General features: G+C 40.4%; 1 protein-coding gene across 1 annotated transcript in view; it reads left to right on the top strand.

The window, feature by feature from the left end:
- The window catches only part of MAP3K5 (mitogen-activated protein kinase kinase kinase 5), a gene marked incomplete at its 5' end in the record, with an annotated part of 109723 nt that overhangs the window by 82989 nt on the left and 13957 nt on the right, over nt 1-12777 (top strand). Inside the window, 9 exons of the mRNA XM_084260968.1 lie at nt 325-458; nt 4747-4874; nt 5675-5811; nt 6435-6540; nt 7410-7567; nt 8065-8242; nt 9016-9036; nt 10139-10316; nt 10414-10582. Coding sequence (XP_084117094.1) covers nt 325-458; nt 4747-4874; nt 5675-5811; nt 6435-6540; nt 7410-7567; nt 8065-8242; nt 9016-9036; nt 10139-10316; nt 10414-10582 — 1209 coding nt within the window. The remainder of the gene's footprint in view (nt 1-324; nt 459-4746; nt 4875-5674; nt 5812-6434; nt 6541-7409; nt 7568-8064; nt 8243-9015; nt 9037-10138; nt 10317-10413; nt 10583-12777) is intronic.

Genomic DNA, 12777 nt, shown 5'->3' with positions numbered 1-12777 from the left:
GTCTGCTCCTGTTGTTGCAGCACCTGCCAGTGGAATTGAAGGTGCCGCCGAACAAGGCATACAGTTGCAACTGCACGGAAGGAATGAAGGCTAGCTGAGCTTTACAGGCTTACCTGAAGTGGCTACCTTGGAAGCCCGTGTAGTCAATGCAGAAATAGAGGCATCTCTGCACGGTATCCATTTGTCTTCAAGTGCTCGTCTTTCCTTCTTGTTAGACTGCAGAAAGCAACTAGCGTCCTACCTGCCTTAGTTACGAGCACAGTGTGGATAGAATAACTCTTATCCTCTGTTTCATTTAATTTCATGTTGTTGTTTGCTTTCCAGTACGATTATGAATATGATGAAAATGGTGAGCGAGTCATTCTGGGGAAAGGAACTTACGGCATCGTCTATGCAGGACGAGACTTGAGCAATCAAGTCAGAATCGCTATTAAAGAAATCCCAGAGAGAGACAGCAGGTACAGTAACTGTGGCTGTTTCCAAGTGTTGTGCATTATATAACTCTATCAGTAACGTGAGCAGCCAGCTGATGGAGTACCTCTTCTGCAAAGCTGCCAATGAATTACCTGTCCCTTGTATGTAACAGCGTTCCCTGTCTTTGTAACTAGGCATTTCCAAGTTGTAGAATAGATTCTGATCACAACTGAGAATTTAGATGTTCACTGGTTTTGGTACTAGTAGTTTATAATACTTCATGTTTCCAAAAGAAATATTGCTGAAGTACAGAATCTCACTGGGATACCTAGTGATGAGCCCTACCTACTTCACGCTTATAAAGGAACTTTTGAAATTAATGATTTGCTGAGTTCTTTAAAATCCCAAGACTGAATTGTTGATAAAGACATTTTATTACAAAGTCCCTTAATGTTAGAATAAATCACGTGGAATGTTCTTTTTGTCCACGAATGTTAAATGAAGAGTCTCTTTATCTGTGTATTGCCCCCTCTCATTAAGGTTCCCATGTAGAGACCAGACACTTGATGTCCTTAGTGCCTGTATATCTCAGGCTCACAGTGTATCCTATTTTGAATACAGACATTTCCACAAATATTGTGATAAAAGTGATAGCTAGTCTAATGAAACTGTATTAAATTCTCAAGCCATTCTTATTCATAAGTTCTACATTAGCCTTTGGGGTTTTTTGTCAGGTGTTGTAGAAGCTGCTGCTTAACAGGTGACTTGAATGCCTGGATCTTTAAAGCCTTTCAGACTGTAAAATATTGCCAAAGGCTGTGACTCGGGCTCATGTTCAGAAGTGACTATGGAAAGTAGGAAATAGTCATTGCCATGGTTGGTAACAGAAAGATAAATCTCTTCCTTCCCAATGGAGGGAATAATCCCGATAATTTTTATGAAGGAAGCTCTTCTGATAAAGACAGAACACTACTTGATAGCAGGAATCTCATATTAAATTAACAGAGGTAAAGTATTGAGAGTACCAACTGGTGAATGCTTGTCCATTGTTTTGGTTGGAACTTGGAAATGCGGATTCTGTTCCCTTGTCTTTAATCCATTTGGCTTTTTTTGTTTACTGTTATGATCTAATAGATAGCTTGTCCTTCTGCAGGATTTCCCACATCCTGGCATACTGCATTTCCCCTGCAGTAGGCAATAACTGTGCCTTTGTGCAGTGTTCAATCTACAACTAATATTGGGAAGGAAGCTGGTTTTACCTGTCCCTACGTAGTGGTCATCTTAGTGATGGCATTTAAAGCAGGATGCACAAGAGGCTATTTTAACCCACCACAGTGGCTGTTACTCTTCTCAGTTTTATCTAGAACCCATGTCCCTGGGGGTAAAACCAGGGAAAAGGAGCATTGTTCTCTACAGCCTGTCCAGCATCAAGTACTGTTACTTAGGTTGTACTGGAGCCTAGATGTTGGCAGGATGCTGTGTGAGAACTGACAAAAAGTTTCTTGCTGTAATGTACAGACTGGAAGGTCAGTAAGGCCACTTGGTGCCCCAGCTCAGGTTTTTTTCTCATGGGTCTCTTGTGGGCCTACCTTCCCATTATTCTACCCTCACTTCAGTTGTTCTTTTCCTTGGTGTTTAAAAAATGAATCATTCTGTTTCAATCCATGTATATGGTGGCTGTTCAGTATAGATGTGTGGTGGTCTAATATTTTTTCTGTAGTCATAATATATTATTATGGAAAGGGGAATCCTTCCACCCTCTATATTGTTACTTAAACTTCCAGGTGTGTAACAATTTCTCAGAAAGTTTGGCCCCACTGTGTAAAACAACCTCACGACTCAAAGTTGTAAATTTTGTTCGTGCCAAGAACAACTCTAGAAGGAGCCTGAATAGAGCAGTAACTAAAGGGTGAGGGGGAAAAAAATCCAGATTTTTCTTCTCTAGCACACATTTAGAAAAAATTTCAGTGCAAAAGGTTTCACATTCAGTGTGCAAAGCCTGCTGGAAAAAGAGGTTATTAAGAAGCTATTAAGTCTTTAATCTAGGTTTAAAAAAAATGTTTATGGGCTCCCAGGAAAAGATTTCAAGTGTTAGTCTTTCTTTTAAGGGCAGAGAAAAAAATGTTAATTCATTTCTGATTAATTACAACCTGATTTTTTTAGCAATTTGAAAGAAAATCTATAGAAATAAAAAGATTAATCTCTAAAGTTAATTAACTTTCAAGTACATTTTCAAAGTAAAAATTACCTTCTTTTGGATTCATAAGTAGTAATTAAGTTCTCAGTCAGGGCATGGCCAGAAATGAATGATTTCTGTGCAAAAGCAGTGAGTCTTTGATAGTGCTATATATTAATTAGTAGTTGAATAACCTACTCTCTGACTGACTTCATGGTCAGGAAATGGTAGACTGTGGAGACAGAGTCTGAAAGAATGGGAAACCTTCCTGCAGTGCTCTTGCCCTCAGTACTATGAAATAGTACAGTGGTCATATCAACTTTCCAAGCTACAGTAAAATCATGTTAGGTAGATAATAAGATCTAGCTCTTTAGAATTTAGATTTTTTTTCTTTCTTCATACCATTTAAAGTCTCCTAATGACTAAATTCTTAGATAACAAATGCTTCATCCTACACTGGAGAATTGTCTTATGGCTTTATTTTATTTGGTAAATTATTTCAGTTGCTCAAGACTCGATTAACTGTGCAGTTTAAAAGTGCAGGGGGAAGAATTACAGTGTTCTTGCTGTTGCTGCTTTGAATGAACATCCCATTAGTAGAATGCAGGAATACAATCTCCGATGCTTTGGAATTTTTGAATGACTACCAGTCAGAACCTTTAGTGATTTGTGGAGAGGCAAGCCGAATCTCAGATTAGTTTTTAGTTGGTAGACTTGGAGTTGTGTAATCACACTTTAACCATGTAATTTCCTTGTATTCTGCAACAGTCATGTTTCAGAGGGAGTTCCAGATGCTCACTCTTTTTCATTTTTTCTTTTCCCTCCACTTTTTAAAGAGTTCAGCCTTTGCTTGTAGCTTGATGCTGTTGTTAGGGGAGATGGTAACTAACCAGCCCCAGAAGGGAACAGAGCTCACAGGCACTTCTCCCCTAACAACTTCAGTTGTGCCTGTGCTTTGATTGCATTCCTGGCACTGGCACTCAGCTGGCTCAAGGGAGAGATAACCCTGGACTTGAGGCAAAAGGCAGCTACCCCTCCTCCAGATAAATAAAGTAAAAGTTTTCTGCCAGCTCCTTATGGGAGGAGAATGTACCAGTGTTGGCACAAAGTCTGTGCTGAGAGCAACCCAGTGAGAGTGGCAGTAAAACTGTTCCTTTTGGTGCCCAGTAGCTGCACGGTTGAGTTTGCATTTATGTTTACTACTCCCTCAGGTATAAGCATCTGAATATGTCTTCTGCTTGCTTAAGACTCTGCAGCTCCATCTTGCATCTGGACTGAGGGAAAGAGGTCTGCATCCTTCATCTATCTCAGCTGCCATGGAAGCCTGACTGTAGATTTTAGTGTTTGAGTGAAAATAGCCACCAGCCTCTCGGCATTTTGCCGGACAGCCAAAACACAGGCTCTGGCAGCTGACCTGGTAGGGTGTGTGCAACTTGCCCATGGTTGGAAGAAGAGCGTTAGGGCTGGCCCTGGGAGCACATCAGCTGCAGCAGTGTTCCTCACTGGAGAAGGATCCAGACTCCAGAAAACTTCTTGGCAAAAAGACGACAGAAAAGCTTACATCTCTGACAAATATTTTACCTCGGACAAAATCATATTTGATGAAATGGTTTTGATTAGTTCTTCTGAATATCTTCCCCTGAAATGATTCCTGTTTTCATACTCTGATAGCTATCTACTCGTGCTTTCAGATAAGACTTTCACTTTAATTAATTGAAATTGAAATGATGATTTGTTTTCATTATTGAGGTGATTTTAATTATACGCTACCTTTCTGGGTTAGTAGTTTGCTTTGGCACTAGCCTGAATCCAGCTGCCTGACCAACTGTTTATTCTCTTTGATTTAGGCTGGAGACGAGTTCTTTTTCCACAAATTTTGTTTTGCTCAGTTTATTTATGTACATTTCTAACACTTTGTATATGTATGTATACACAGCTTTGTATGTATTTTATGTATGTTAAGTATATTTATATATGATTACCTAACTTTTTAGTGTATGTTGGTCACACCCACTGTTGTCAAATGCATCTAACACACAGTCATTTTCAGTGTAAACATGTTTCATGGCACCTAAAATAGAACTTCAGCTACTACAGTAAACACAACCTTCTTCCTGAATGTCAATATTGAATTAAACCGCTTCTTTTCTTTCCAGATACTCCCAGCCTCTGCATGAAGAAATAGCTTTGCACAAGCACCTCAAACACAAGAACATTGTCCAGTATTTAGGTTCTCTTAGTGAGAATGGCTTCATTAAGATATTCATGGAACAGGTGCCAGGTGGTAAGTTGTGGGGAGGCTGTTTTGCAGGTTGGTTTGTTTGGTTTTAGCATTTTAGAAGTATAAAACCTACAGCACTGCAACAAGATGTGTTTCATGTAAATGTAGCATTATCTATATATCGGTCTCCTAAATTAATGAGGAAAAATCTGTTGTCAAAGTGCATGAGTCCTCTCACTTGGTATTTAGACAGGATATGCTACAGATACAGCTCACATCACTGCTGTGTCAGGTGAGCTCATCTTACCTACAAGTGGTCTGTGGTCATCCTGCTGGAAAGACTGTAGCTAGTCTCAGGTGGCTGAGCCCTCCTCAGATACCCAACATGAGAGAATGGTGATTGATGTTGCTTTTGTTTGAGACCAAAGAACTTCCAGCAGCCAGACGCGACAGAAGTCCCACTTGCTGACCTCAGTGTAGCTTTTCGAGAAACTCTGGAGTTCATATGTGTCCCAAGACCAACCTTTTTTCCCTCTTTCACAACATCCCTCTGGAGCCACTTCAGGCATGGGAGGGAGATGAGAGTGTGTAATCGAAATGGGTGCTGGCCTGCCTGCCTGCCTTAGGAAGCACATGCTTCTCTGCTGCAGCTGAGGCCAGAGATACTGATGATGCTCTTGTCTTAATTACTCAGGCCAGTAAAGATGCAAGTAAGCATTCTCTTCGAGGGGCCTTTGGTTATAGAAGAGGTGTTTACACTTGGTTTGAGATTGATGCTTGTTGTTATTATTTTTTCCTTTGGGGGAGAAGGCAGGATTTAATTAGACTTTCACTCTCACTTCTTTTGCTCTTCCAAATTGTAGGCAGCCTTTCTGCACTTCTACGATCAAAATGGGGACCATTAAAAAATAACGAGCAGACAATTGGCTTTTACACCAAGCAGATTCTAGAAGGATTAAAGTATCTCCATGATAATCAAATAGTGCATCGAGACATAAAGGTAAGAATTTGTGGACAGTTGAGCCTGACAGTGTTATGTAATTGTGTAGCCAGTTATTTGTCCTGTAATTTTAAGCTTTTGCAAATAGTTCTTCTTTGTTACACAACCATCTCTGCTATTTGGAACTGGGGGTTAGGTAAGGGAACCATTGTTAATTTGAATTTGCAACAATGAAATACTTCTTTTCATTTTAGAAGAATTGACTTATAGCCACTTAAAATGTGATAAAGTGGGTGTTTGCATTCCTGTTTTAAGTGGAATGATCGAACTCTCATAAAGCTTATTAGCAGTGAAGAAGATTGTGGATGGGATATTAACAGATCCTTTTCCAAGGAGATGGCAAGATGAAAAAGTTCCCTTAAAAATAACAAAGCCCTTTTCCCTCTCCTGATGTTCTGTAACAGAAATCCTGTAGTGGGGAAGTTCACTTGGAGATGAAGTTCCTGATAACAGGATTACATAAGGCAGGAACACTATTTATTCCTCTTTCATCTCCACTCTCAAGAGCCCTAGGAAGTTACTATTGCTTACTAGAGAGTGCACTGTAGGAGCAGGCTGTGCAAGAAGTCTTCAATGAAGAGTCAGCAGAGAAAAATAATTGCTCTGACTGTTCTGTTCCCCAGGGTGATAATGTGCTTATCAACACGTACAGTGGAGTGTTAAAGATCTCAGACTTTGGAACTTCAAAGAGACTTGCAGGAATCAACCCCTGTACTGAAACTTTCACTGGTATGTTCCCAGAGGAGAGACTCTCCTCACTTGAACTGTGCATGTAGGGTCAGACTACACAGCTGCTGAACTTGCACTGACTTCAGTAGACAAAGTTGCTGCAAGAATAACTTTGTATATACCTAATCTGAAGCAATACTGTTTTGGAAGTTCCACTTGAGACATGAAAGTCCAGTGCCACACAAGAGCTGTGTCTTTCCTATGTTGTATTGGAGTCTGTCTTCCCTGTGCATAGCTTCATCGCTGATCGAAGGTTAACTTTTACTGTCATTAACTTGATCCCTGTTCTGCTTGATAATTTGATTTGGATGTTCAATCATGCAGAGGCACTCTAATAAATAATTATGCAGAATGAGAAGTGACTGTTACTTTATCCTCTGGTCTTCCATTTCTGCTCCAAATGGAACAGAATGCAGAATGATGCATCAGGTTGGTTGATTGCCCTTACTTCAGAAAAAGCGTTCATATCACCTGCTGCTTTAGGTGCAGATTTCAGGTTTCGCTTCCTTTTCCTCTCTGGATGCAATTCAAAGTGATCTGCCTTAATTTAATATTAATCCATAATGCAGTAAATGAAAACTGTGTCTGATCCAAAGCTCATTGAAACCTCTTAATTGTCATTGACTTTGAAAAGCAGTGTCATCAAATCAGTAGATGATATCAGATACTTTTAGCACAAGTAGTATTTTAAATAGTATTTTGAGTTTTATGTAGAGTGCACGTGGCAATTACTGACTTTTTAATAATAAATAGTTGGGTTTTTTTAACTCCTGACATTGCTCACTTCTCAGTGATTTTGTTCCTTTTGTCCTTTAGCCATCTATTTGCATCATTATGCACCTAGTTCAAACAAAGTGTGTTTTTAACAGGTACCCTTCAATATATGGCACCAGAAATCATAGACAAAGGGCCACGTGGCTATGGCAAGGCTGCAGACATCTGGTCCTTGGGATGCACGATCATTGAGATGGCTACTGGGAAGCCCCCCTTTTATGAACTGGGAGAACCACAAGCAGCTATGTTTAAGGTCAGACACCTTCCTTACACAACTCAGACCTGTATTTGTAAAGATAGGGAATCTTATGGCTGTTTCAGAGAAGCCACAATTAGAGATCCCAGGAAAAGAAGAAAAGGAAACACATGGTTAGTGAGGATGCTAAGAAGAACGAGCTGATGCAGCTGAGTGGTAGTGCTGGGTAGTTCTGAAGAGAGTGATGGACCAATAGCAGCTGTTCAGCAGCCTGGGTCCTTAAAAACAAAACAAATAAAGAAAATAACAGAAAATAAGCCGTTTTCTGCTTTGTAAGAGCCTCTACATGCAATTGTGCAATGGGTTATTAATATAATGTTTACACAGTTTGTAATAGTTTTGTGTTTTTCCTCAGAACTAATAAGCTAGTTTCAGAGAGATGAGAGCAAAACTTGAGAACACTATGCCACTTTTACTGTCTGAACGCTGTTTTAATGCTATTCATTGTTTGGGGTAAGAGTGTGGGCCACTGTTTCTCCCTCTATTTGTCTCAGGTGGGAATGTTTAAAATACACCCAGAGATTCCTGAATCCATGTCTGCAGAAGCCAAGGCTTTCATACTGCGTTGCTTTGAGCCGGATCCTGATAAACGAGCTTTTGCTCATGAGCTGCTTATAGATGAATTCTTGAAGGTTTCAAGCAAAAAAAGAAAGTCCCAGTCAAAGCTCTCAGGTAAGCATTGCTAAAAGCAGTCTGGAATTTTTCTCCTTTTGATAATACTGTTTCCTGAAACTGCCGATTTAGTCTCAGAGGATGAACAGGCTGGGTGTCTGTGCCAGGTTGAACCTTCCATTGTAACCTTCTGCTCCATCAGCTTGTTCCACTGTTGTAGCAGAATTCTGTTACATTGTCATAGAGATGATTTATGAGAATATTTTTAATAAGGTTTCCAAAAGTCTGTTTATAGCTTTGCATAGCTTCTTGGGGGGGTTGTTTGTCAGTGGCTTTTTTAATTTGTGTATGTTTTCATACAAAGGATGCTTGCAAAGGGTACATTTTGGGGAAGGTTAGAACATGTTGATTGAGCCTCAGAGGAATTTTGTGTATGGGCAAAATAATCTTTGTCCCATAGCAAATGTGCATGCACTATGTTATTTTAGTTTCCTGTAGGGTTCTAAATTATGAAAAGTAATAAAAGGAATTTTGAGAGTATGACACATTCTGTGTCTGCACCTATGAAAATATCTTCTGTATATTTTTAGCATGATATCTACAAGAAATAAAAATACCAGGTAAAAGAGGTGGCATTGGATGATGGCTTTTAACGTGGTTTCCACCCACTACCAGATTAAAGGGAACTTTAAATCCAATAAATCACACTTAAAGATTGCAGACAGGAGAGTCCAAACAGCCCACAATCATAAGCTATCCTTTAGAAAATGCCTGTTTTCTCAGTTAATTTCAGCACATTTAACTTTCTTTTTTTCTTTGCTTTTCTCCCACAGTTCTTTCAGCTAACACAAATGGTGAGTTTTAACATACATCTTTATCAAAACATCATTCTGTAGGTGCTGTGGTTATCACTTACTCTGGTATAATTTGTCATGCTAAAATGTTGCAAAGAGAAGTGAGGACAGTTGTGAAAATACGTGACCTTTCTCTGAAAAGAACCTCTAATTCACTGTGCAAATTTAAACTACTGTTTGTAATCCTACTGAACTAAGTCTTCATTGTCTAGGCAGGTGGATAATACAGGCTTGAAGAGCTGTGTTGTTGTTACAGGACTGCTTAGTGCAAATCTGAACAGGAAACCAAGTTGCTGCCTTCTGGTAGCAACAGAGACAAGGTGTGTGGGGAAAGATAATGTAGGTTTTTATTAGGCTGAGTTCTGTACTCAGAAAAAGCAGAATACATTTGAAGACCCCTTGTCAGTCCTGGGTACAGGATACTCATCTCTTCCAAGAATTGAACTGTGGAGAGTGGAGGCAGTAGAAACTGAACAAACAGGTAGTTGCCTTCATGCTGAGCTGCTATCAAATTATGTTTTGAAATGTGCCCATGAGGCATAGGTAGGAATAGTTTCTTGCAGAAGTAACACGGGCTCTGCATTTAAAAACAAAAGCTCTGACCTTACATGCATGTTTATTACTAGTCAAAAGCTACAAAATAATTAAACTTTTTCAAAACAATCTGATTTTAAAATGCATCTTATGTGTGTTACATATACTTATTGTACATATAGATATACCTATTTTTATACACACATGAAACTGAGAATTTCTTTGGAAGGTGCTTGGATGACTTACCGTGTCAACATTTTTGTTACTGCTGAAGGTGCACACTGCTGATAGGAGATGCATGTTCACTGCAGTGGTGAAGTTCTGAGAGTGAATTTGCAAAGAGCCCACCGTTTCCACATCTCAGGAAGCTTTTGAATAAAAACATAACTGAGAGAGAACTCTATTCCAGAAGAATAAGCATTAGGAGTGTTTTGTCAGTTTTGTTTTACTGTTTTGTATCGGTGTGTGGAAAGATTGGAGTCTGTTTCCACTGATAGAATAACCTTTTTACTTCAGGACTATGATGAGACTATTAAATTCTTATTTCTGAATATTCCTATATGAATAGAGTATCTTCGGAGCATTTCCTTACCTGTCCCAGTTGTGGTGGAAGATACAAGTAGCAGCAGTGAATATGGTTCTGTCTCACCTGATACAGAATTGAAAATTGATCCATTTTCTTTCAAAACAAGAGCCAAATCCTGTGGAGAAAAAGATGGGAAAGGAATCCGGTCCCTCTTTCTGAGGTAAAGAGATACCTGGTTTATGTTTACCGTAGATTAAGAATGTGCACACTGGGAAGGGTTTTACAAAGTTTCCTTTTGCTAAGTGTCTTTCATTCAGCATCCCAGATGAAAATTTTGAGGATCACAGTGCTCCTCCTTCACCTGAAGAGAAGGATTCTGGGTTTTTCATGCTGAAGAAGGACAGTGAAAGGAGAGCTACCCTTCACAGGATATTAACTGAGGACCAAGAGAAGGTGGTGAGGAACTTGATGGAAGCTTTGGCTCAGGTAAAGGCATTTCAGAAAGCAGCAAAAATTGTACGTAATTTGAAGACTTATCTGCAATTACCTAGAATTTTTGAAATTGCATACAGTAAAGCAATTAAAAAATAAAGCTTGATTAAATTGGAAAGCATATGCCATGTAAGCTTTCATGGCTTATTGTTTTATTGGGGCTATTTAAAAAAGACTTTAACATTGCTTGTGCTGCATTATGTCTGCCTGTGGTGGTGTTAGTAAATACTCTCTGTGTACCTGGGTTACAACAGAAAAACACGTTTTTGTGACACTATTTTGCTGGTGTTTTTCAAACAGGACGGAGGCTGTCAGGTCAATGCATGTAAAATAAGAGCCTCAGCAGATGATTGCCATGGCCACCTTTTAGAGTTCCATCTTCTGGCAGACTGGTTTGCTGGAGGGAGGTCTAGGTCTTCTGTCCAGCTCTTGCCTTGTGTTAGGCTATTGCATAGAACAAATGGGGCTGACTGGTGCACCGTTGCCTTCTAGCCAACAGCCATAGAAGGGGAAAGACGGGGATAGGGAGAAAATAATTGCAGCTTATTCCTCACAGCAGCTGGGAGCACATATGGAGGGGAGGGAAGATGGAATAAGAGTGGGAGCTACAGCAATCAACAAAATAATTGTGGAATGACCTTTTGGCACTCCTTTGTGGGCATGACTCATGTCGGTGTATCAGTTCAAGATGACACTGAATAAATTACAGGTCATGACCACACGCTAAATGTTGCAACACTGTAATTGGGTGACATGGTTTCTTTTTGTTGGTTCTTGTTTGTAATGTGTGTGTTAGTAGTTAATTGACTCACTTCTTCTCAAGGCTAAGTATTGCTGGTCTAAAGCTTGTTTGTATAAAATGTGACAAGTCATCTTCTGAAGATAGTACTGTTTAGAAACTGATGCAAGCCAGTGTGATTCTTATGCGTGCATTATAGTTAACGTAATTGGAAACTGCTGCCGTACCAATAAAAAGAGCTCCTAACTCCTGGGGGGGAGGAACCCACTGTTGTCCTGGCAACTATAGAAGGTGTTAAAATAGAAGGCAGTAAGAGAGATGCCTGTGATGTGTGCTTTGCCTGAAGTGTTGCTAAAATAGGCACAGTTGTTAGCATGCGTACAAGAAGAGTAATTGGTGATTGTGAGAGGCTGAAACTCAGTCACAAGATCCAGGGAGGGTGCTTGGTGCTTCATGCTTTCCTTGGCTGGGGCTGGAACAGCCCAAGATAGGAGCAGAGATACAAGAGTTGTAGAGTCAATGAGTTTGAGGTTGAGTTGGCTTCTTGTTACATCCTGCAACACTGCAGGCTTAGGGAAAGGGGCTGGAAAGCTGCCTGGCAGGAAAGGGCCTGTGGCTGTCAGTTGACAGTAGGCTGAACATGAGCCAGCAGTGTGCACAGGTGACCAAGGCAGCCAACAGCATCCTGGCTGGTGTCAGGAATAGCGTGGCCAGCAGGACTAGGGAAATGATTGTCCCCTTGTACTCAGCAATGGTGAGGCTGCACCTCGAGTACTGTGTTCAGTTTTGGGCCCCTCACTACAAGAAGGACATTGAGGTGCTGGAGCGTGTCCAAAGAAGGGCAGTGAAACTGGTAAAGGGTGGGCATTGGTCAGTTCTCCCAAGTAACTAGGAACAGGACGGGAGGCAATGGTCCTAATGTGTCAGGGGAGGTTTAGATTGGATATTAAGAAAATTTTTTTCACTGAAAGGGTTGTCAGGCATTGGAACAGGCTGCCTAGAGAAGTGGTGGAGTCACCATCCCTGGAGGTGTTCAAAAAATGTGTAGATGTGGCACTTCAAGACATGGTTTAGTTGACATGATGGTATAGAACTGATGGTTGGACTTGATCTTAGAGGTGTTTCTCACCTTAAAAATTCTGTGATTCAGTGAATTGCTACCAATAGATGGAAGCCTGACTTGCTTGTTAGGCCTCAGCAGCTTTTAGGCCGTGATAGTGCTTTTCCCTTCACAAAAACTTTTTGAAAGTACAGTTTCAACAAAATCATTGGAAGTGGGGCCTAGGGGAGGAGAATGACTCTCTCAAAATAGGCCACTGTGTGTTCTGAGGGAGCCATGCTGGTTGCCTTGTCCCAGGCATGCCTTGATGGACTTGGATCTTAATGGTCTAGGGGTACAGTGTGTTGTGTTCACCTCTATGCCCTAACGGCTACTTAATTACTTACATAA

Source organism: Gallinula chloropus (assembly GCF_964237585.1).
Source record: "Gallinula chloropus genome assembly, chromosome: 3".
NCBI lineage: Eukaryota > Metazoa > Chordata > Aves > Gruiformes > Rallidae > Gallinula > Gallinula chloropus.
Note: the sequence above shows the minus strand (reverse complement) of the source record. Positions and strands in the feature narration are given on the sequence as shown.